We start from the raw sequence: 21,367 nt of genomic DNA, 5'->3' as shown, positions 1-21,367 counted from the left end.
GACACCTTTAATCCCAGCACTCTCAAGGCAGAGGCAGGGGGATCTCTGTGAGTTCGAGGCCAGCCTGGTCTACAGAGCTAGTTCCAGGACAGCCCTGCCTCAAAACTCCCCCCCCACCCACACACACAAAGAGGACTATTTACTATCTTCTACAGAGGTGGGTCTGAGATAGGTTAAACAATCGTGAAGGCTCCAGGAAGTTGCTGATGACACTTGCAAGGGCCTGGACAGAGGCAGAGGAGCCCTGAGTCCCACATTCCTCCCCTCACCCCTACCATAATCCAGCCTCAGGTCTCCACAAAGCAAGCTCACATCCCACAACTGTACAGCCAGCTGTAATCCTGGCTAAAGTTCACTTCTTGGGAAACCTAGTGTGGGGGTGTTTGCTGCTGGAATGTGTGTGGCCAGAGAGCAGGGTCCCAGCCCAGACAGCAGGCTCTGCTGGAGCCCCAAGAAGGCTCACAGCCAAAGGAACCCGGAACCCCAGCCACCAACAGTGCCAGAGAATGGAATGTGCTGTTGGGGTGTTGCTGGCAGGGGCTGGGGTCACCGGGAGCTGCAGAAAGTAGGGACTCTCACCACAAGGCCAGCTCTGTTCTGCTAAGGGCTGAAGGCGGTGGTGCTCGGTGGGCAGATCCTTCTTGTTGCTCAGTGGCTAGCTCCTTAGAGAGTGGGGACCAGAATGTGAGGAAGCTGCCCAGAATGTAACCTTTACCCAAAGCTTCTTAGGCCCCGGCTACCACGAACACCTGCAGCACAATTCTCATCCCATTTTGGGTGGGTCACTTAACCTCCCCGTGCCTCATTTACCCATTTAAAATACCCACCAATTAGATGGACCTGTGGTGTTGTGGGACATTAAAATGAGCTACTGTGGACAGACAGACACAGACCGGAATGAAAATGGAGCTTCATTTGGCTTCAGCCCCAAAGGCTACAGAAGACCCCCCACCCCACCCCAAACCATCGCCTGTTCCAGGTATGCCAAGACTCTCCAAAGGCATCAATAGTCCAGACCACAAAAACCTCAACAGAGCCAAGCCCAAGCCAGGCTGGAGCCAAGCCTCCAGACCTACCCTGCCAGGTGCCAGGACTGTAACCTGGCTATCTGTCCCCTCCTCCTGGATGCCCCAGATCAAAATGGCATGTGTCTAATTCCACAAAGGGCAAGCTGTCTGTCATACCACTTTGAATTATCTGTACCATGAGCTCCATGGTGACAATGCCACCAATCCTGGTGAAACCTGGTGACTCTGCTCTCAAGTGGAACCTGCATTTAAAGACAGCCTCCCCCACTCATTCTCACAGGGGCCTCTAGGAAACAAAAAGGGCAAAACCCCTTTTCTCACATCTGTGACTACACCCTATAGCCAGCCTTCCTGAGCAACGAGTCTCCTTTCAAACTATACCCTGGACTCTCCCTGACACTCTCCTCTAAAAAATGATTTAAAATTATTCTCTGGCTTAAAAGAGGAAGGAAAAAAAAGGTGACTGCCGAAGGACACAGGACAGAGGTGCATGTTTTGTCCCTAGGCTGTAGGATGACACACAGGAGGTCCACGATAGGTGGGGCTGAGTTTGGAGCTGGCTTACACTGCTGCTGCTGGGCACTACCGTCTTACTGTGAGAAAAACAGTGCCTCTTAGGCTTGGCACTGGCACTAACATAACTCGTGCAGTGCCCAGCACCCAGCACCACCCTGTCTCACTCGATCACAGGGGCCACCTGCACCTCACACCTCCAAGCAACCTCTCCGACCAGCTCTCAGCCTCCAGCAGTGCTAGGCCTTTCTAAAGGCTTTGTAGGGGAAGGAAAGGGGGTAGCTAAAACTTCTCCATTCTAAAGCCTGCATTAATATTTAAATTCTGGCCCCAACCTCAATCCACGGCCCTCACTCTGGTCACAAGACAAAGCCTGCTTCTCTTGTTTACAAGGCACAGCTTTCCACTGGGCCTGGCTCCCTCACAGACCGGGCAGCAACACATAGGCACTGCCACTGAAGGTGTGCAAAGACCCACCCCACAGGCCACCCTTGGCAAAGTGAAAAATCTAAACAGCTCTAAGAAACCTGGGTCTCCACCCTGATGGCGAGTGTTGGCACAAGGACAAGACAAAAGCCTAAGCTTGAGGCCTTTTATTGACAATTCTCCACACAGTTCCTTTACAATAAGCACAGAGGTAATGCGCTCATCAGGACAAAGGGTACATACACCTCACCTGCTTGGTCCGCACTGCCAAACCTCACTGCTCTGTATATGGCCAATCAGCAAAGAGGGCTTCAGACGGGAGTCACTCATCCCACACCCAGATGCAAGGTCCTGCAGAGCAGTCCCAAGCGAAGGGTCTCAGGCAGAAGCCCTTCATCATCTTCACCCCACCCCTGTGCTGCATGCTCCCAGGAACCATGAAATAAATAAATAAATACTTTGAAAAGACAGGGCAGCTCCAGGGGAGGGGGGCCTGAGCCAGCTCATGGCTTAAGAAGAGGAATAGGGCCCCCTTGGCAGATCAGAGGGAACATAAAACTAATCATGTGACCTTATCCCACAATGGACGCTGTTCTCCAGGAACAGCCCTGGACTCTAAGAGCCAGCCATTCAAGTCCTACACTTTCCTGGACCTCAAAGGCCAAGGGCTTTCAGAATCTCTGCTCCACTCCCCTGGCCTCATGTTCTATGGGGTAAGAGTTAAGGAGAGGTGGCAGTGTGAGAGAGGTGGGGTGCCCTAGACCCAGGGCAGGAGCAGGAGTGCTGTGAGGGTCCCACAGCCATCCCAGCAGGGCTGAGGACACCAGAGAGTCATGGGAGATAAGATCCTGCAGGCAGAGCTTCCCAGTGCTACCATCCACTTGACACTGAGAGACTTGATCAGCACCCTCATGTGCACTCTTTTCTGGGCACCTGGGAACTCCAATCATGTCTAGAAAACTACAGTTCCTGAGGCTACTCAAAGGGCAGAGTCAGGCCATGGTGTCTAAGTCATCCTGCAGGCTCTCTGGGCTGAGCCGGCCCAGCACTCAACAGGGAAGAACCTCTTTCCCCACCTCAGGTCTCTTAGAGCCTAGTCAGTCTGGCCTTGACCATCAGAGCTCAGATGAGAGCAGGCTTTGCTCAATTCTGCCCTCTGGTGGACATTCTCTGGTCAGTCCGGAATCAACAGGGCACAGGGTTGTTCAGGGCAAACAGCTCCAGGGAGTCCTCTCCCCGAGGGCCTTAGAGGATCACCAGCCCAGCTGGAGGCAGCAGGGGAAGGGCAGGAAGGACCTAGCTGTCAGGCTACATTTGCCCGGCACATGCCTCAGAGGACCAGTGTTGGGAGAGTAGGGTCTGCTGCTGGCCCCAGGACAGAGGGAGCCTGGCCTCTCTCTCTTCTCTTCTCACTTGCTCAAGGTCTGATTACAGGAGGCACACACAAACACAGTCTCTCTCTGGGCTTCAGGAGCTGGAAAGGAAGAAGAACGCGGTGAGACGGTTCTTTGTACCCTTTAGGCTCAAGGCGCCAATACTGAATTAGCCTCCCCAGTCCGTAGACAGACCACCCACGGCCCAGCCCACACCCTCCCTGACCCAGCTCATTCCCTGCCCTCAGACACGCTGGAGCACTGGGGCTCTGATGCCAACGACGGGCCTCTCCCAGGTGTTCTATGCATTGGAAATTCTTCGGCATCAACAAAACACTTTTTTAAAGCCTTTTTTTTTTTTTTAAATAAAATACCAGAGGAAATTTTCCCTAAACGTTTTAACGGTGGTTAAAAATCTCTGGGTGGTAAGATTACAGGATCACTTTTCTCTTCCTTTCTTCTTTATAATAATTTCCAAATTTTATAGTTAACAAGCATGTGCTACTTGTAAGATCAGAAGGGAAAAAGCTTACCCAACATCACAACATAGCACAGGGCAGGAAGTGAAATATAACCCGTTTTCAAGAACACCAATGCACATTCATGCCACCTACATGCCAGTGACAGACAGGCCCACACCCAACCACCCTGTCTGGAACACATGGGAGGATTTTCTTCCTTTTGCTCATCCACAAGTGTTATTCACAACAAACATGTATAGCTTTTAGGAGAAGAAGAGGAGTCATTTTGATTTTGTTAAAAATGTTACCGGGGTAATGAAAATGAGCTTCACCAGGTGGTCTCCTCCGGGGAAAGAAGATACCCTCACCCCTTCTTCCCAAGGCAGCCAGCCGCCCTGACCCACTGGCTGCACCCTCACCTGTGGCCCCCATGGAGGACTTGGGCACCTTGAAGGAGCAGCATCGAGAGCAGAAACTGTTCCCACAGTTGCTACAGCTCCGCTGGAAACAAGAAACGTCAGTGTTGGATGGAGCCCACCCTCAGACACCCAGTACTTCCTCCCTCCTACCGTCCAATCCCGTAAGATGAAGAGGGGCCTCAGGAGGGTGGGAATGAGACCCGACAGAACGCCAACGGAAGGCTGGTAAGGGTGTGGGCCTGAGTAAAGCACAGGCACTGGCCCTCTGCGACCTGAGACCGGGACTCCACTGACGGCTCTCCCAAGTCCCACAGAAGCACGGCCACAGCACACTGCGCCAAGCACAAAGCACCAGACTTACCCTCTTCTTCAACACCGAGAAAGTGGCAGCGCAGCCTGCACAGTTCCCTGAGAAACAAAGGCAGCAGCAGCTCAGCTATGACCCAGCCCAGGCCACTCACCCGAACTGCTCCTGCCTCTTCTAACGGGGACACTTAGGACCCCAGCCTGGCACAGCCCAGCATCTCAGTCTAGAGGAAGTCTGGATTCAGAATAAGAAAAGGTGCCCACCCCTAGGAGCAGCTGCCACCAGGCTACCCAGAGTTCTGATTCTTGCACCCTCCCAACGCTGAGTGGTCCTGCACCCTGACTCACAAGCTTGGCAGATTATCAAGGAGCACCCAGAGACTCTCCTCCCTGGAATCTAGCCAAGCCATCAGGGACCTGACTCAGGCGTCCTCAGTGAAGCCCACCATATGTGATCCTTTCATAATGTTTCCTTACAAACACCTGCCCACAGCGGAGGGACAGACAGGCCTCCAAGAAATGCACATTCCTGCTTTCTGTCATGAGAAGATTCCAAGAGAAGCATGTGAAACCAGACACCTTCCACATGACACGGAGGGAGGGCAGAATTCTCAAGCACCGGTGGCAAGCAGGACCACCACCTTCCTGTGTCAGCCAGTGTGATGAGATGGAAGGCCATCAGACAGTGGCACAACAGCCACCAGCAGCTCAGAGGGTGACGGGCAGGCAAGGGGTGGACATAAGGAGAGGCAGAAGATGGAGAAAACAGGTTCTGGGGCCAATTAGGATCCCACGGGCAGCAATCAGCAGCAGAGGGCACAGCTGTGACTCCTGGGTAACATGTCTGACCATGCCAGTCCCAAAGCTCCTTTCTAGTCCAGCCAGGATTACCCACAGCTCTTGCTAAAAAGAGACTCCCTGGGGTCAAGGAAGGAAGACTGTGGAGCCAGGGGGACCATGGTAGAGATGTCTGAGGCAAACATCCCTTTGCTGCTTCTGGGCCCAGAGGATCTGCCTGCCCCACCCCATCCACCTGAGAAATGACAGCATGTTTATGGAAGAACCCTGAGCCTTGAGTGTGTCTATCAAAGCAGGGAGTCAGCACAAATAAAGGGGATCCTCAGTGCTTAGGGATGCTGACACACGAAAGAAAACAGCAGGTCCAGGACACCTGACCTGAAAAGACAACCACACTACTAGTCAGGGGCGGAAAGGCAGGCCCAGAGGCCCTCAAATTCCTGAAGATAAATTCAGGCATTTCCCTCCTTCAAACTCACTAAACACTGGAACACTCAAGTCAAAGGCCACAGAGACTCTCAGTCACCGGTTACTCTAGGCTCTCGTGAGGACTTTATCCATATCAGAGCCTGGTCCCCAAGCTGTGCTCAAAATCAGACCCACCCTTCAAGCTCTGTCCTTGATCTACCCACAACCCCACAAAATGCAAACTAACCAAACTACAACTTTGGCTACAAGTGACCTCAGAAAACTACCATACCCAGAAGAAGGTACCCTTTACTGCAGACACCCAGGTCACAATGACCAAGACAGGTTCTCAGGGACATGCAGGCCCAGCCAGCACCTCCCACATGAACAGCACCCAGTTACTAAGAGGCAGCCTGGCCCTGTGCTAACTCTTGGCATGCACTGTCATGCTATCCACAACAACCCAACAAGAACTCTCTCTTACAGAAGGGGAAACTGAGGCATAGTTTGCCCAAGGACACTGGCTGAGCTAGTATTTGCTGTCAAGTTCTGCTGCCTAGGGATCACAGTTCTCTGTAGCCTGGGCCCAAGGGTACTTTCTCTTCCTGTCAGCTAATATTCAACAATGAGAGGTGGACATGAAGAGACCTACACTCATGCCACACTCACAAGTCCTGAGACATCTGCACATTCACCAAGGTTCCATGGATATCTTTACAAGTGCCCACGATTCTTGGACTCTGCTCCCGAGGCCCAGGTGTCCCGCCCGCCCTAGCCACAGCCCCTCCAACCCACTTCTTTGGCCATACCAAAGTTGTTGGTGGGATAGCGCTTGCGGAGTCGTTCTGTAAGCCGTGACACCTTGCTGCGCAACACCTCATTCCTACTGAGGAACCCATTGTCCTGCAGGGCCAGCTCATCCTCTGCTGGGCACGGGGTGCCCTCATCATCCTCCTGTGGGAACAGCTTATTCCAGTCCCGCTCATCACTTACAACAGCCCAGGTCCTGCATGCAGAGGCACCTGGGCATGGCGACCCATGAAGTGTGGCCCAGCTAACCAGCCCTACCGCTTTCACCCCACTTCTACTTACCAGCACCACCAGGTGGGTCTCCTGCCTCCCGGGTGCGGGGAAGAAGAAGAAGAGAAAATAGAGAGCTAGCAGGAAGGGAGGAGCAAGAGAGGCAGGACAAACTGTTGTGCCCTGAGCACTTCCGCAGGGGGAGATTAACAGTGGGCTCTCTGGAAGCAGCCCAGCCCCATGGAGGCTTAGAGAAAGCTTGGCATGACTCTACTGCCACTGGTCACTTACAGTTCAAGAGAACAGAGCAGGAAAGGAAATATCCCTGATAACAGTCTTTTGGGCTGTGTTTCACTTACGTTCCACACATTTTACAGAACTGAGGATTAACGGGTTTGGATCTAAAAGTGTGTCCTTACTTGGGTCATGAACAACAATGCTTGGAAGCCCGTGCCATAGCTATTTCCACCTTCCACAGATCAAGCCTACAACCATTACCAACTTGAGGAAATCTATCGCAGTCACAGCTGAAATGGACTGGGTGGGTCTGAGGGGCAAGTCAGCAGTGTAGCCAGGGCCCAGTTAAAATCACAAGCCTCTTGCTCTTCCAACAACCTCTCAGAGGACACTTTCCAGAGTCATGTCTCTCTCTCCACCATGAGTGTTCTGGGGACCAAACTCAGACCATCAGACTTGGCAAAAAGCACCTCTCCCAGCTGAGCAATCTTGTGACTTGTCCAACAGCAGACAATGGCCCTCATCTATACTGACTGCTGCAGACTCTGAGATACTAGGAAAGTTGCAAGTCTACAGTTCTAACTGAAATCCATCCTGTTTCAAACATTGGCTCAAAGAACTATTTTAAAAGTTTACAAGCCAAAAAAAACACATCTCCAAACTACCAATCTAAATCATTGTCTAAATCAAGGCTGCTGAACTTCCCCTGAACTAGCATTTGGCTAGGCATCCACTTTCTCCACCCTCCCAAAGGGACATCTATGGAACTCAGTCTACAGACAGGCAGAGGCACAGGGCAGGCGCCTCCTCCAAACATGCCCCCCTGACATCATAACCTCAAGCCGGGTGACAAACCACCACCTCCCAACAGTGGTTTGCATAGGCTAGCAGAGCCAGCCCTTCCCTGGGCTCTCAAGACAGATGAGGAGAGAAGGAAGGGGCCAGTGGCACTCTTTCAAACCAGTGAATTTCCAGCTCAGATCAAGTTCTGGCTTCCCATGTGGATGTTAGGGGAAAAAAACAAAAAACAAAAAGTACAGCTCTCAGCCCACCCAACATCTGGCCTGGTCAGTAGAGGGGATTGGGAGAAGGCCACCCACCTCAATTGCATCTTTGAACTCTTCATCTGGCTCAGCTTCCTCAGCCTCTTCCACACTGCCTGGCGTGAGGTCCTAGGAAGAAAAACTCTATGGCAAAAGGGTTGGCAACCCCGGGTCCCTAGGGTAGAGAGCCACCTGCTGAGAGCCAGTGGCTAGGCTCCAAAACCCCTGGTCCCCGCCCAAGTAAACTGCACAGCTGCAGGAAAGAGGCAATCACAAGAAAGGGCACCTTCTAACCCCATGGGCATGACCCAGAACAAGACTCGGCTGGACCCACAGTAACTAACCGTCAGAGCCTACCCAAGACCCAGCTGTTTACTAGCTAAAAGCTTTTGGCAGCCACTCTGTGCCTCAGCCTTCTCTTGTGCCACTGGAAATGATCTCATCCCCATCCTCAAGACACACCCCACGGGGCACTTAGTGCCCCACTGTGCACAGACCAAGTGCTCACACGCCACAGGGCACTAAACACAGCACGGGACACAGAGCAAGTGTTCACACCCCAAGGGCACTTAACGCAGCACGGGACACAGGGCAAGTGTTCAGAAAAGCCCAAGCAGCTGTTTCATTGCACTTTTTATTACTAGGCATCCCAGAGACTAGGCAGGAAGAAGCTCTGCAGCCCCAGCCCAGCAGCTATGCCTTACAAACAAGAGGGAGGAAAAAAGACAAAATGGGGAAGACCCACTTGCCAACGGCAGGACACTCACCTCTGTGGGTGTAGGGTCAGGCGAGCTGTCCAGCAGAGAACTCCTCCCCCCGGCATCCTGCAGTGCTGAGCTCTCACAGGCAAACCCCTGCTGCTTGGGGTTCATCCGCCGCTGCAGACAAGCCCTGTACTCAGACACCACTGCGAAGGGAGTGGAGAACAGGGTCAGAGGTGACGAGACACAGGAAACGGGCGGTGGGCTGCACACCACACCCTTAACCTCAGCACTCGGGAGGCAGAAGCAGGTAGATCTCTGTGCATTCAAGGCCAGCCTGGGCTACATAAAAAGATTCCAAGTGAGCCAGGACTACAACGTGAGACCCTGTCTAAAAAAAAAAAAAAAAAAAAATCCACAAAGAACTCTAGAGGGAATTAATTTCCCAGAGACAAAGGAAGTGGCACTCCAGGAGTGTTCTCTATCAGCACTCACCCCTCTGCTCCAGAGAGTCACTCCAGCAAGTGACCATGAACTAAGGACAGAAGGGAAGCAAGGAGAGCAATCACCAAGCACAGGGCCACTCCAGACTGCCCAGCATCCAGAAGCCGGACAGCACACTCGGGGGTCACACGGAGATGTGGCAGCTACTCCAGGTGGCCACAGTGAAGGAGTAGGTAGCAATTTAGGGGAAAGATCCCTCCTTTATCTTCTAGAAGCCACCATATCAGTAAGCAGTGATGCATCAGTCTTAAAAAGGGAGAGGGAAGCTGGGCGGCGGTGGCACACACCTTTAATCCCAGCACTTGGGAGGCAGAGCCAGGCGGATCTCTGTGAGTTCAAGGCCAGCCTGGTCTACAGAGAGAGATCCAGGACAGGCACCAAAACTACATGGAGAAACCCTGTCTCGGAAAAAAAGGAGAGGGCACCCTCTAATGGCAGCCACGGACATAGAGAACAGTCAGACACCCACCCCACCACATTCCCAGAGACACCCCAGTGCAAAGCTGCCCGCTGTGGCAAGCACAGCAAATACACAGAAGCAGGAAGCCTAAACAGGTCCTCAGGGTGGGCCTCGGCCCAGCTGTCAGGCTCTCTGGGGCTTACCTCGGAAGAATTCCACGTTCCCCAGAAAGAGCGTGCTGTTTAAAAGGGCAAGGACCCAGCAGAGAGGCAGCAGGTAGAGCATGCACACCATGCCCAGGAGAGCGCCATAGAACCTGGATGAACACAAAGTCCAAGATCAGGAGGAATTGACGGGGAACACCAGGTAAGAAACAGCTCTGGGCACAAACTGGCAAGACCTGCCAATCACACCAGTGTGGAACTGCTGAGGAAGTACTCAGAAGTGCCAAGTTGTTGGTGTCTATCAAATGACACCAGTGAAACCACACTGTGTCTCAAGCAGGGAGTCCCTGGCGCTGGCTCAGCGGCCATTACTCGAAGGGTCTAGGCTCTGAAGTCTAGACACAGACTGGGCCTGAGACAAGACTCTCCACTGCCTCTGGGACAAGTCCCAGGGTTCTCAAGCATTACTTCATTCACCTATGAAGTGCAGGTTAAACAGCATCTACTCCATGGGATCACTAGAAAAAGACAGACAGTAAACAGGAGCCTCTGAGCATGGGCCTGGCACACAGTGAAGAAGCCGAGACAGACCTTATAGCCACTATTGATATAGGAAAGCCTCAAAAACATGCATTCCATTTATGCAGCAATTTCATCTTTTAAGTTCATCATTAAAAATTTTTCAAAAAATTAAAACTAAGTCCATCAAAACATTCACTGTAGGGCTAGTAATGAAAAGTAGAACTTATCTAAATATATAACAGAACACTTCCATAAATTACAATCATTCACAGTCCACATTACAAAATAATTCCAAAGACTTTGCTGTAACCGCTTATGATGTAATTAATGAAGAGAGAGATCTCACACACAGGCTAGAGAGGTGGCTCATTGGCCTAGGGCACTTTGGGCTCTTATAGAGGACCATGTTTGGTTACCAGCACCCTCAGGGTATACACACATGTATACAGACATACAAACATGCAGGCAAAACATTCATATATATATACATATATATATACACACATATATATATGTATGTATATGTATATATATAATTAAATAAACAAATCCAAAAAGAAACATGAAGCTGATAGGCCATGAGCAGCTCCAGAAGGCAGCTGAACATGAGCTCAGCTGTTAGAGCAGGATGGTAGATAACACAATGAGTTACTTGCCTATTATTTGAGTACTGTTACTGTGTACTTTTTAAAATGGCACCTACACAAAAGCAATCATTTAGGCTCAAAAGCATATGTGTAGACCCACACCCTAGGACCATGGTGTGCTCCTCTCCTGAGGCGGGTGGGGCAGAAGCCTTTTCAAGGTAGCTGGCTTCACTTGGCGGGGGTGGGGGTGGTGGTGTTCAATCCATAGATTCCTACAGGGCGGCAGGTGGGAAGGAAGGGGCCCACTCACTGTGAGGACACCATGGGGTTCTCCCAGTGTAGTACACGGTAGGCTGACTCACAGGTACAGCACAGGCGGCTCAGGAAGGCTTCCAGTTGAATCAAGCTGTGGACACAGGAGCTTGTGAGTGGATAAGCCCTGCCCCTCCCAAGCCCTCCTACCCATCCAGGAGTATAGAAGCTATGCGGATGCAGAGGCTGGGCCTCACAGGCACAGCTAGCCAGCAGTGGCCACCGTCTGTAAACACTGGTACCGGGCGATGGTCTGGCATAGTGTTCCAGTCCATTCCAACCTCCTTTGGGAGCCCCTTGTTGAGGTGAAACAGTTAAGGTCCTGGCTATTTTTTTTTTTTTTTTTTATTATTTACGACAATTAGGAGGAACCACTTTGTAGACTCGGTGTTCTCCTTCCCCACAGAGCTCATTAGAGACATGGCTGCTTCTGGAGCTGGAACAGGGAAAGTCAGACAAATGTGAGTATTCTGCTGTGCCACCCAGCAAGGCAGCACTGAAAAATGATGGGGCTATAATGAAAGAAGACAAAACCAGCTCAAGGGTCCCACGGCCAAACTGAGGACACTCCAAGATGGAAGGACCCTAATAGATTAGACCCTGCTGAGTGAAATAACCTGTACATTCATACTGACAATAAATGAGAAGCACACTTCCCCACCGCAGAATGCCAGAAAATAAATGCAAACAAAATGGTGAGCAGAGAACCACTTCTCAACTACAACGGAACAAACTCATGATGGTAGGACCTGCAGGGAAAAGGGGCTGGCTAGAGAAACCCACCCTGACCCTGGAGCCCAGAATTAGGGAAGGATGGCTCAGATAAAGCCAGTTTAGCTTGAGGACACTCCAAGATGTTTAGCTCAGATCAGAGCCATCTCTGTCCCTGTCCAACTGACTTGTGAAATCAACCAATCACAGAGCAGGACAGCAGAATCCTGGCCCTAGGGCCCAGGACCAGGGAAAGAAATACAGCCTGTGTTTGGGACCTGAGCCAGAGAAATGAACACTTTATCCCCAAACCCAGAACCCAGGAAATATGCCCTGATTCTGAAACTAGTACCAAAATAACACTCTTGGCCCCTAAAATCTGAGTCAGTGAAAGAAATGTGCCATGGCCTTAGAGGTAGTGTCAAAAAGCCAAGAAAGGCCAATGAAAGAAACACAGTTTGGCCCTGAAATCAGGGCCATCTTGGCCCCGTGCTCACAAAACTGGCAGAAAATAAACTAACCAATCACAGTTGACTCCGCTCCCTAGACATCCTATATAAACCGCCCTGCCCGGTCAGTTGTGAGCTCTTCTCTCCTCCCTGGTAGAGGCAGCTACTCTCCTGGACTCCTCCTTCCCAAATAAACCTCTTTCTCAAAAGAGTACTGAGTGAAGACCTTCACTGACTGGTGAACAGAACCTTGCTGGGACGTCCCAGAGTGGACTGAGCCAGAGATTGTGGCTCTCCAGGAGAGGAGCAGGATTGCTGTGTCCTGCAGGGAGAGCATGCCCCATCACACCAGGTATATCCTGTCTTTCCCAAAGAGTCAGGATACCCTTCCTTGCTGAAGCAGTTCCAGGCCTGACTCTCCCGAGAAGTCAGAAAACCTTCCTTTCCAAGGTTGGGCTGTTTCTTTGCAGCCCCAGCCATCACAGCTGTGCTAAACAGCTCCAGGTGTCCAGGACACCTTCAGGGCAGAGCTCTTGTTCTGAGTAGCTCGAGGTGTCCGGGCTACCTCGCCCTCCAGGGCTGAACTGTCTCCTTGCAGTTTCAGCCATCAATTTACTAACATTTTGGTGCCGAAACCAAGGACACCAAACCCAGAGTTTTTGCAGTTTACTTACAAGACCCACCAATGGCTTTTACAGCCGTTGAGTGGAAGCTGATGAGAACAAGGTAGTTCAGTCTCAATCTATCTCTCCACAGACTACTAACAACCGAGGGTAAACAATAATTTACATAGAGAAGTCTTATACAAGTGACCCAGTTAGTATTTCCTGACATCGTGTGGCTCTCATATGGACTATGACGCTCCACTTGTCAGCCCTGCTCAAAATGCATACCCTGAATCTAACAAGGAACAGAGTAACACAAACGGTTATACACAGACATACACAGACATACAACAACAGTGAGCTTGTACTGCATCAAGTATGTCAAGGTCACATGGAACCGCTCACCCCATGTTAACAGAACACGGAAATTAAGTGTGAGGGCTGAGGTGCTTACTAGCCAAGGTCTTGGATCTAGTCTTAGCAGTACAGGAAAGAAAAGACCTTCAATGTAATGTATGATTCTAAATTGGACCCTGGACCAGGGGAAACCAATATTAAAAAACTTCATCAATACAACTGGCAAAATGTGATTATGAACTATGCAGCAAAGAAAAGTACTAATAATATATCAATATAAATATCCTAATTCCAACTGTCCTCCTGGAGATACATAAGACAATGTCCTTGACCTCAAGAAATAAATGCTGAAATGTTTGGAGTAAACAGAGGGCTGTTTACCAAGTTTCAAATGGTTTGAGGGAAAAAATAGAAAGCTAAAGACAGTGTGAGCAAATGTTAGTAACAGCTCTGTATGAATGGTATATGGAACTGTCTCACTCTTCTGTGCCTCTTGTCAAATATTAAAACATTGTTTCAGTGTCAAGCATACTGGTGCACACCTTTAATCCTAGCACTTGGATCTCTGTGAATTTGAAGTCAGCCGGGTCTACATTCTGAGTTCCAGGCTAGCCAAGGTTGCATCATGAGATCATCTCAGAAAAAAAAAAAAAAAAAGAAAGAAAGAAAGAAAGAAAGAAAGAAAGAAAGAAAGAAAAAAAGAAAAAGAAAAAAAGAAAGAAAGAAATGCATAAAAATAAATTACTTCACATTAAAAGTTTCATTTGTTTATTTGTTTTCCCATACTCCTGGACTTCACTCCTGATGACTCTACTTCTGGGCATGTTAGTTCTGTTATAACCCCTGCTGTATGTCAAAAGCCTACTTGGAGCCTGAACCAAGGAAAAGCACAGGAAAAGGCAGCTGCCACTGAAGTCGACAAGGTTAACATTCCTCAGCACTCTTAAAGCTGCTTCCTCAAAGCACCCGCCACATCATGTTTAGGATGGTAATGATGACTAACACTGAACACTTCCTGGGTACCCAACACTCAAGCAATCTTCACAACCATCCTCTGCATAAGCTCAACATCACATCCGACAGATGAGGGACTAGAGGCACAGAGAAGCAAGAGAGTTGTCGGATGTTGCACAGAAGTGAAGAGGTAGGATCCAAGCCCAGCTGTGGTGTGATATTTTGATGGCATTCTGATATTCCCAAGACTGCCAATAAGAGGACAGAGCTGGCTACTAGCTGACCAAAATTAACTACAGAGGACTGAGGACAGACACGGGAAGTGGTAGGGCGAGGCTTAGAGAGGATCTCAGTCCTGTTGGATTAAGGAATGGGGGGGGGTCATTTACTGGTTGCTTCTCTGATCATTCAGGTTCTTACCCCAATATCTGACTCCCAAGTTTTTACTGATAAAGAATAATTAGATAAACCCTTCACCCAGCAGTGGCTTGCACAAGCGGCACCCAAGCAAGACCCTTAGAGGTCCCTCTGGGGAAAGAACATAGCTGTGACGGCAGCTAAGTCTGGAGTCTCAGTCACTAGCTGTAAGTGGAGGATAATAATAGTGTCTCCGCGCAGAACCAGTAAAGAGATTAAGTAGAATGAAAGTCTGTGGCACCCAGGCAGCATGCAGTGTGGCAGCTGGCTCACTCTCCCACATTCCTGGCCTCCTTTCAATACTTACAAGCTCTTCACCTCAGCCACAGCCTCCGGTCGGGAAAGGCGAACTCTCTGTAGGTCTTCCTGCCTTATGCTGTGGTATTTCCTCCGCATCAGCTCCGACTCTGGCAGCTGTGCCCGGCAAACCTCCTGAAGGTAGCCCAGCAGGGCAGGCACCGAAATCATCAAGGCACCCATGGAGTACCAGGCACCTAGGAGATCAGGAACACCGCAGGTGACACAGTAGACAAGCCTGCGCACTGTCCACATGCTTGCCTCCCACCTCCTCCAGGCCCTGCCTGAGAAGCCAGCCTGACCACACTGTGGGTAGGACTCCAGATCCCCCTCTCTATGGCCTGCTCAAACCAGTTCTGTTTTCCCTCACAGATTTCATCACCACACCATGTACTATGGACATGATGTCTCTTCAGCGAAAGTAGGTTCGAAACTGTGAGCACCAGGTATGCGGTCACAGATGAGCTCCAGCCTTTTTAAATTTTAAAAAAATGCCTTGTGGGTTGGAGAGATGGCTTGATGGTTGAAAATATGGGCTGCTCTGCCAGAGGACCTGGGCTTGACTTCCAGTACTCACACTGTGCCTCACAACAATCTGTAACTCCAGTTGTAGGTGATCCAACACCTTCTTCTGGCCTCCACAGACACTGCACATACATAGTATACAGACATACATGCAGGTAAAACACCCACACACTAGGATAAAATAAAAAAATGCCACAGCACACAATAGATGGCTCACATCTGCAGTCTGGGTGCTGCAGGATGAAAATATGGCCCTCTCTTCCTACCACTAAGGCAGACTGGAAGCCTTTCCTTTGACTTTTAGGATAGTGTAGGAGTCCTGAGGATTGAGGGATAGATAACGAGGCAGAGACAAAATTCAAAGCAGGAACTTCTCCCTTGTAACACAATATCACAATAGCAAACAAAGACAGCAGTGGGCCATCATAAATGCTAACTACACAATTTGTCATTGAAACTGACTGAATTTAGAACTATGCTTAGACACACATACACTAACATCCTAGGAGATTTAATCAAAGAAGAATCCAACTAAGACAAAGAAAGCTGGGTATGATGGTGGTTACATTTGTAACCCTCAAAATCTGAGAGGCTGAGGCAGGAGAATAGGTAGTTCCAGGCAAACCTGGACTATATGGTGAGTTTAAGGCAAGTCTAAGCTACATAGAGAGCTCCTGCCTCAAAAAAGAAAAATAAAGAAAAAAAAAGCAGTCCAAAACTAGATGATCCTGTGTAAACTGAGATAATTTTCAACCCACTGATTCCACATGTCCATAGGAAATACTGAGAATCATGTGTGATGTAAGAACACATAAAGGACCAGCTCCTTTGAACACTGCCCTGTACCCTTCCGTCACTTCCTGACAATTCCAACCCTGAAAGGCTGGGCCACAGCATACACAACAGAAGTGCTCAGGAGATACTGCCATCCAGGACTTCTGTAGTTACCACCCGGCCACGTCTTCCTCCTGGCTCTGAGTGTGTGCCTCTCCCCACCGCTGGTGGCCATCCAGGCTCATTTGCTGGACCACAGAAAATGACAGCTACGAGGGAAAAGTCTCTCCTCAGATCCTCCTCCCAATAACCTTACCCCAGGTCATGTTGGCAAAGGACCCCTAATCAGATAGGAAAGCAAAATGGGAAAAGGTGGAGGCATCAGCAGTCAGGAAAGAAGCAATACAGAATCAGCAGCAGCTACAGTCCATGTGAGGCACTGGGCTGAGCGGCACACACAAGCTCTCATTCCTCACAGTGATCATGAGGAAAGACTGCTGCTATCTTCTGTTCAGAAATGAGGGAAATGGGAGTCTCAACAGACAGGCTTTATCATGTGCCCAAAGTCACACAGAGGCTGAGTCCTGAGGATCACTCCAGAGCTTGGGTCCCAACACCAAGGAGACCTAGGAGGAATCGAACTGGCAAAGAGGTGGTCCCTCCCACACTGCTGCAACCCAGGGTTCTTCCCCCACATTCATTCACAAAAACCCACTGGCCTCCAGAAGTAGTTCTTACCCTCGTTCAAAGTGAGGAACAAGATGTTGAGGCCCAGGCAGGTCATCAAGGAACACAAAGGCATCTGCCACCTACAACAGAGAGTTCTGATCAAAAGACTCCAGCCTGAAGAGGCCCGGCAGCGCAGACAGCCAGCCAAATCTGGACATGAGGAGAGGAGAAGCACAAGGACCCCGGAGAAACACACATGGGCCTATCTGTAGGTCAGGAGGCTAGCAGAGGAACAAAGAGGTCACACACTGACCCTGGGGTGACAAACTGGAAGATCCGCAGACCCTCCTTCCAGGGGGAAGAGCTTCTCTACCATCTGTTAAGAAACTTGGTTCCTACCGCTTCACCAGGCTGTGTAAGGCTCTGTCCTTCACTAGGGGCACTGACAAGGTTCTTCTTTTAGCAACTTCCTTTACCTTATGTCACAATTTCCTAAGACTATTATCAGCTCACTCTCCAGGCTACTTGCTGGACCACGGAAAATAACAGATATGGAGAAAACCAAAACCCTCCTCACCGTCCATTCGCCCAAGAATTCATCAACAGGGCACCTTTAATGCCAGCACTTAGGAGGCAGAGGCCAGCAAACCCCTACAAGCTCAAGGCCAGCTGGTCTACATTGTGAATTCCAGGCCAGCCAGAGCTACATTAAGACCTTGTCTTAAATCGAGAAAAAAACAATATGGATGTCTTTGCCCATATGTTACTTTATCTCTTTCATTCAAAAGGAGAAAAAGATTACCTACTTTACCATACTAAAACTGAAGGGTTGGGAATTTAGTTCAGTGGTAGAGCACTTGCCCAGCAAGCACAGGGCCCTGGGCTCAGACCTCAGGGGGAAAAAAAAGAGCATGCATTGCAGTTGTCATCCAGGAAACACAACCTGCATGAACTGAGAAGAGACACAGCCCCACCCACACACCACCACCAAATGACAATACAGAAGTCCCCAAAGAGGAGAGAGAAGTGACTCAAATCTCATAGGACAGTGCTGCTGTGCAATAATCCTCTTGTACACTGTAAAAATTTGTCACTCCATATGGCTGGGGATTTAACTCAGTGGTAGAGCAAAGGGTTCAGTCCTCAGCTCTGACCAAAAAAATTTGTTACTCGAATTGGTTTAATAAAATGCTGACTGGCCAGTAGCCAGGCAGGAAGTATAGGCAGGGTGACGAAACTAAGGATGATGGGAAGGAGAAGGGTGGAGTCAAGTCGCCAGCCAGACACAGAGGGAGAAGATGAACATGCCATGCTAATAAAGGTACTGCCACACAGCAGAACATAAATAAGGAATATGGGTTAACTTAAAATATATGAGTTAGTTAGAAATAAGCCTGAGCTATTAGCGGATCATTTATAATTCATATAAGCCTCTGTGTGTTTGTTTGGGACAGACGACGTCATTTTACACAGTGCTGCTAGCTTAGTTATGCAAAAGGACACTCAGAACCTAGTGTGGGGGAGCACGAGTATAACTCCAGTACTGGGGAGGTAGAGGCAAGAGGATCAGGCATTCAAGGTCAGCCTCAGCCACAGTTAGTTGGAGTCAGTATGGGCTACATAAGACCCTCTCTCAAAAAACAAATAAAATACGTTAAAATAAAAAGAAGCAAACTAAGAAAAAAGAGCATAGGTAATAACGAAGCCACTGACACCATGTCCTAAGGTCAATATACACAAGGTACACGTAAGAGGAGGGAGACAAGTATCAGAAAAAGAATGGAGGCTGGGGACTTAGCTCAGTGGTAGAGCGCTTGCCTAGCAAGCACAAGGCCCTGGGTTCGATCCTCAGCTCTGAAAAAAAAAAAAAAGAATGGGTCTGCTGCTGGCAGACAGTGCAAATCAGGAAAAAAAATGAGAACCATTACTCTACATAACAAATGAATATGGTGTCCAGCTTTTTCAAAGGTATTTGTATTTGAGGTTTGTTTAAAATTGTAACTTGCTGGTGAGATAGCTTAGCCGCTCTTGCTGCCAAGCCTCTGAGTCTGCTCCCTAGAATCCACTGTGGAAGGAGAACCAGCTCCCAAAGGTTGTCCTCTGACCTGCATACAAATGCCACACATATACAAAAATAACAAAATAAAATCAATATTTTAATATTAATTATGTTAACATTGGGAGAGAACGGGGTGGGAAACCCTAAGCCTGCTCAAGCTTTAGTAGGCCAATGTCCAAGGCTTTCTAGCGGTCCCTGAGAAGAGCTTATCCAGCCACAAAGAATCCCGATGAAGGTCAGATACTTCCCAGTTCCTGCCTTTCCTGCGTAGGGCTGGAACACAGGTAGACCTGAATAAATCCAGAGATCAAACAATGTCTCCAGAACTAGTCATCACTAGAACAGAAAAGTCAGCCCAATTACTGCCCAACTGGCCAGAGAGGCAGGGAGACCACAGGAAAAGCAACCCCTAAAGTCTGTACCTTAGCAAGTACCGAACACCATCACCTGCGTCCTTCAGGGGTTCCAGGTAGATCTCTAGCCTCTTGTAGGACAGAACCAGGTTGAAAAGATCAAACGCTGTGGACTTGGTGGGGGCTGGTGGACACTCAGAGAGAACCTCAGGCATCACGCCGGGGCTCACCTCTGGCCCGGTCAGGTCCCGAGCTGCTGTCTGCATCCTGTAATCATAATTCCCCACACTTACAACGCACTTCAGTTTGCATTATTTCATGTGGTACTTAGAATTAAACCTCCAAGGTAAGAGGACTACCCATTTCAGACAGGTGGAAACTTTGTTCCTGCTGAAGATCAACGGAGTGAAGTGGACCACTTGGGTATAAAGCCTGCTCTTCATGAGCCCCTTCAACACTCTTCCTCCCCCTCCCAAACCTTTGAAGAACATATAAACCATAATAACCAGGTTGTTGAAGGAAGACAGTTGGTAATCCCAAGAGAAATGATGTCCCGAGATATCTTTCTCCCATCTTTATCTGGTAATCCTACTCATCCTTCAGGTGTCGGCTTAGAGAGGATTGTGCCTCTTGCTCTGAGAAGTCTTTGTCAACACCCTCAGTGTATGTAGTCTGGAAGACCCTTGGCAGGGCTCCCAAAGGTTCATGAACTCTTCCTAGCAAAACACTTATCACGCTCTTAACCCTGGCTCCTCCATTCATCACTTGGAAAGGGGCCAGCCGGACCCCAAACTCCCGCTAGGAAAACCAGGAAAAAAGGAACCCAGGGCAGGCGCGAGACAGGCACCTAAGAAGGCGATTAGCAGGTCAGCACCCACCGAGGCCTCGACCACCATCACCCCCGAAGCCGCGCAAGGCAGGCCACGCCCAAGGTCGCTGGGCCAGCAGGTGGCCGCCCCCACCGGGTGGGAGCGCCAGACTCAGTAAACACACGGGGGTGGGGGGGGTGATGGCCGTCACCTACCCGGACGCTGGCCCAGGGGACAGATGGGCAGGGACGGCCAGGGGAACGGAAGGGCCACCAAGCCCCGGAGCGTTCCCTCAGGCCCGCCCCACCCCACGCCGCGCCACCTCCCACCGACGTTCCGAAGTCACAGGTCCCAGAGAGTCCTCAGCCCCCTCCGCCGCCGTCGCTTCCGGGACGCGCGACTCGCTCTGCGGTGGCGCACACGTGACGTCATCGCGCCCGTCCCACCTTGGGGCGGAGCTCCGGGTTTAGCTCCTCCCACCCGAGCGCAGGTGAGCGAGCTGGTCGGTACTGCGCCTGTGCGCGTTTCCCTTGTCAACTCCACTCCAGCCACGCAAGAGACGACTCACTTAATACTCCGGCACCCTAGGACCTAATGCCTGGGGACCGGCCTAGCTCCGGAACATTACCAAAAGGACAGCTAGAGAGACTTGCGTGGTGAAGCACGTCTGTAATCACAGCCCTTAGGATTCTGAGGCAGGAGTATTTCTAGTTCAAAGCCAGCCTTGGCTACGGGAGCTCCTGACTCAAAAAACAAGGGGGAAGAGAAGGGTAAAAAAAAAGAAAGAAAGAAAGAAAGAAAACTTGGGTAGAAGCTCTGTGAGCCTAGGAAAGGCAGAAAACACATCTTCTATGTCAATTGCCTAGTAGAGACAGAATGGCGGTGGGTAGCTTCTGTCTTCAAGGTCCTGCGCAGGCCTTTCCTGCCTCAGTCCTCTTCGCAGCTTGTGACCCAGTTGGTGTCCCTTAAAACACACATCCCATGAGTTTGCATTAACCAGCAGCCAGGCAGTACACTAAGCTTTTTGCGCACATTCTTAACTGATCCTCTTTCAATAACCCTTTTGCGGTTATCATTTCACAGATGAGGAATTTGAGTCATGGTAAGTAACTTCTTTAATGTCACAGCACATAAACCTCTTGGAACTGGGATTTGAGCCAGATATA

General features: G+C 49.9%; 1 protein-coding gene across 4 annotated transcripts; it reads right to left on the bottom strand.

Annotated features, from left to right (window-relative positions):
• Positions 1-2,119: 2,119 nt before the first annotated feature.
• Positions 2,120-20,602, bottom strand: Zfyve27 (zinc finger FYVE-type containing 27). 4 transcript variants are annotated; one of them, XM_036169620.1, is made up of 13 exons: positions 20,417-20,602; positions 19,462-19,659; positions 17,050-17,120; positions 15,023-15,209; positions 11,221-11,316; positions 9,841-9,953; positions 8,800-8,939; positions 8,090-8,161; positions 6,825-6,845; positions 6,542-6,686; positions 4,582-4,628; positions 4,221-4,302; positions 2,120-3,441 (listed from the first exon to the last, which is right to left on the bottom strand). In XM_036169620.1, exons 2-13 carry the CDS (start codon positions 19,656-19,658, stop codon positions 3,377-3,379), a joined length of 1,236 nt encoding a protein of 411 aa, XP_036025513.1. In that variant the 5' UTR covers position 19,659; positions 20,417-20,602; the 3' UTR covers positions 2,120-3,376. The 4 variants fall into 4 exon arrangements, with proteins under 4 accessions (XP_036025513.1, XP_036025523.1, XP_036025532.1 ...); XM_036169630.1 differs by lacking the exon at positions 6,825-6,845; XM_036169639.1 differs by lacking the exon at positions 20,417-20,602 and having other exon boundaries at positions 19,487-19,659.
• Between the last annotated feature and the right edge of the window lie 765 nt (positions 20,603-21,367).

This window comes from Onychomys torridus, chromosome 1 (assembly GCF_903995425.1).
Source record: "Onychomys torridus chromosome 1, mOncTor1.1, whole genome shotgun sequence".
NCBI classification, from domain to species: domain Eukaryota; kingdom Metazoa; phylum Chordata; class Mammalia; order Rodentia; family Cricetidae; genus Onychomys; species Onychomys torridus.
The sequence above is the reverse complement of the archived record's forward strand: the minus strand, read 5'-3'. Positions and strand labels throughout refer to the sequence as shown.

What these genes read in the sequence shown, in the direction of transcription:
- Zfyve27 (XM_036169620.1), bottom strand. Translation starts at nt 19,658, where the DNA reads ATGCAGACAGCAGCTCGGGACCTGACCGGGCCAGAGGTGAGCCCCGGC. An exon ending in AGACCCACCTGGTGGTGCTG is followed by an intron (nt 6,687 to 6,824) that starts GTAAGTAGAAGT and finishes CTGTTCCCACAG; the next exon opens with GAGGATGATGAGGGCACCCC. An exon ending in TCTCGGTGTTGAAGAAGAGG is followed by an intron (nt 4,303 to 4,581) that starts GTAAGTCTGGTG and finishes TCTTGTTTCCAG; the next exon opens with CGGAGCTGTAGCAACTGTGG.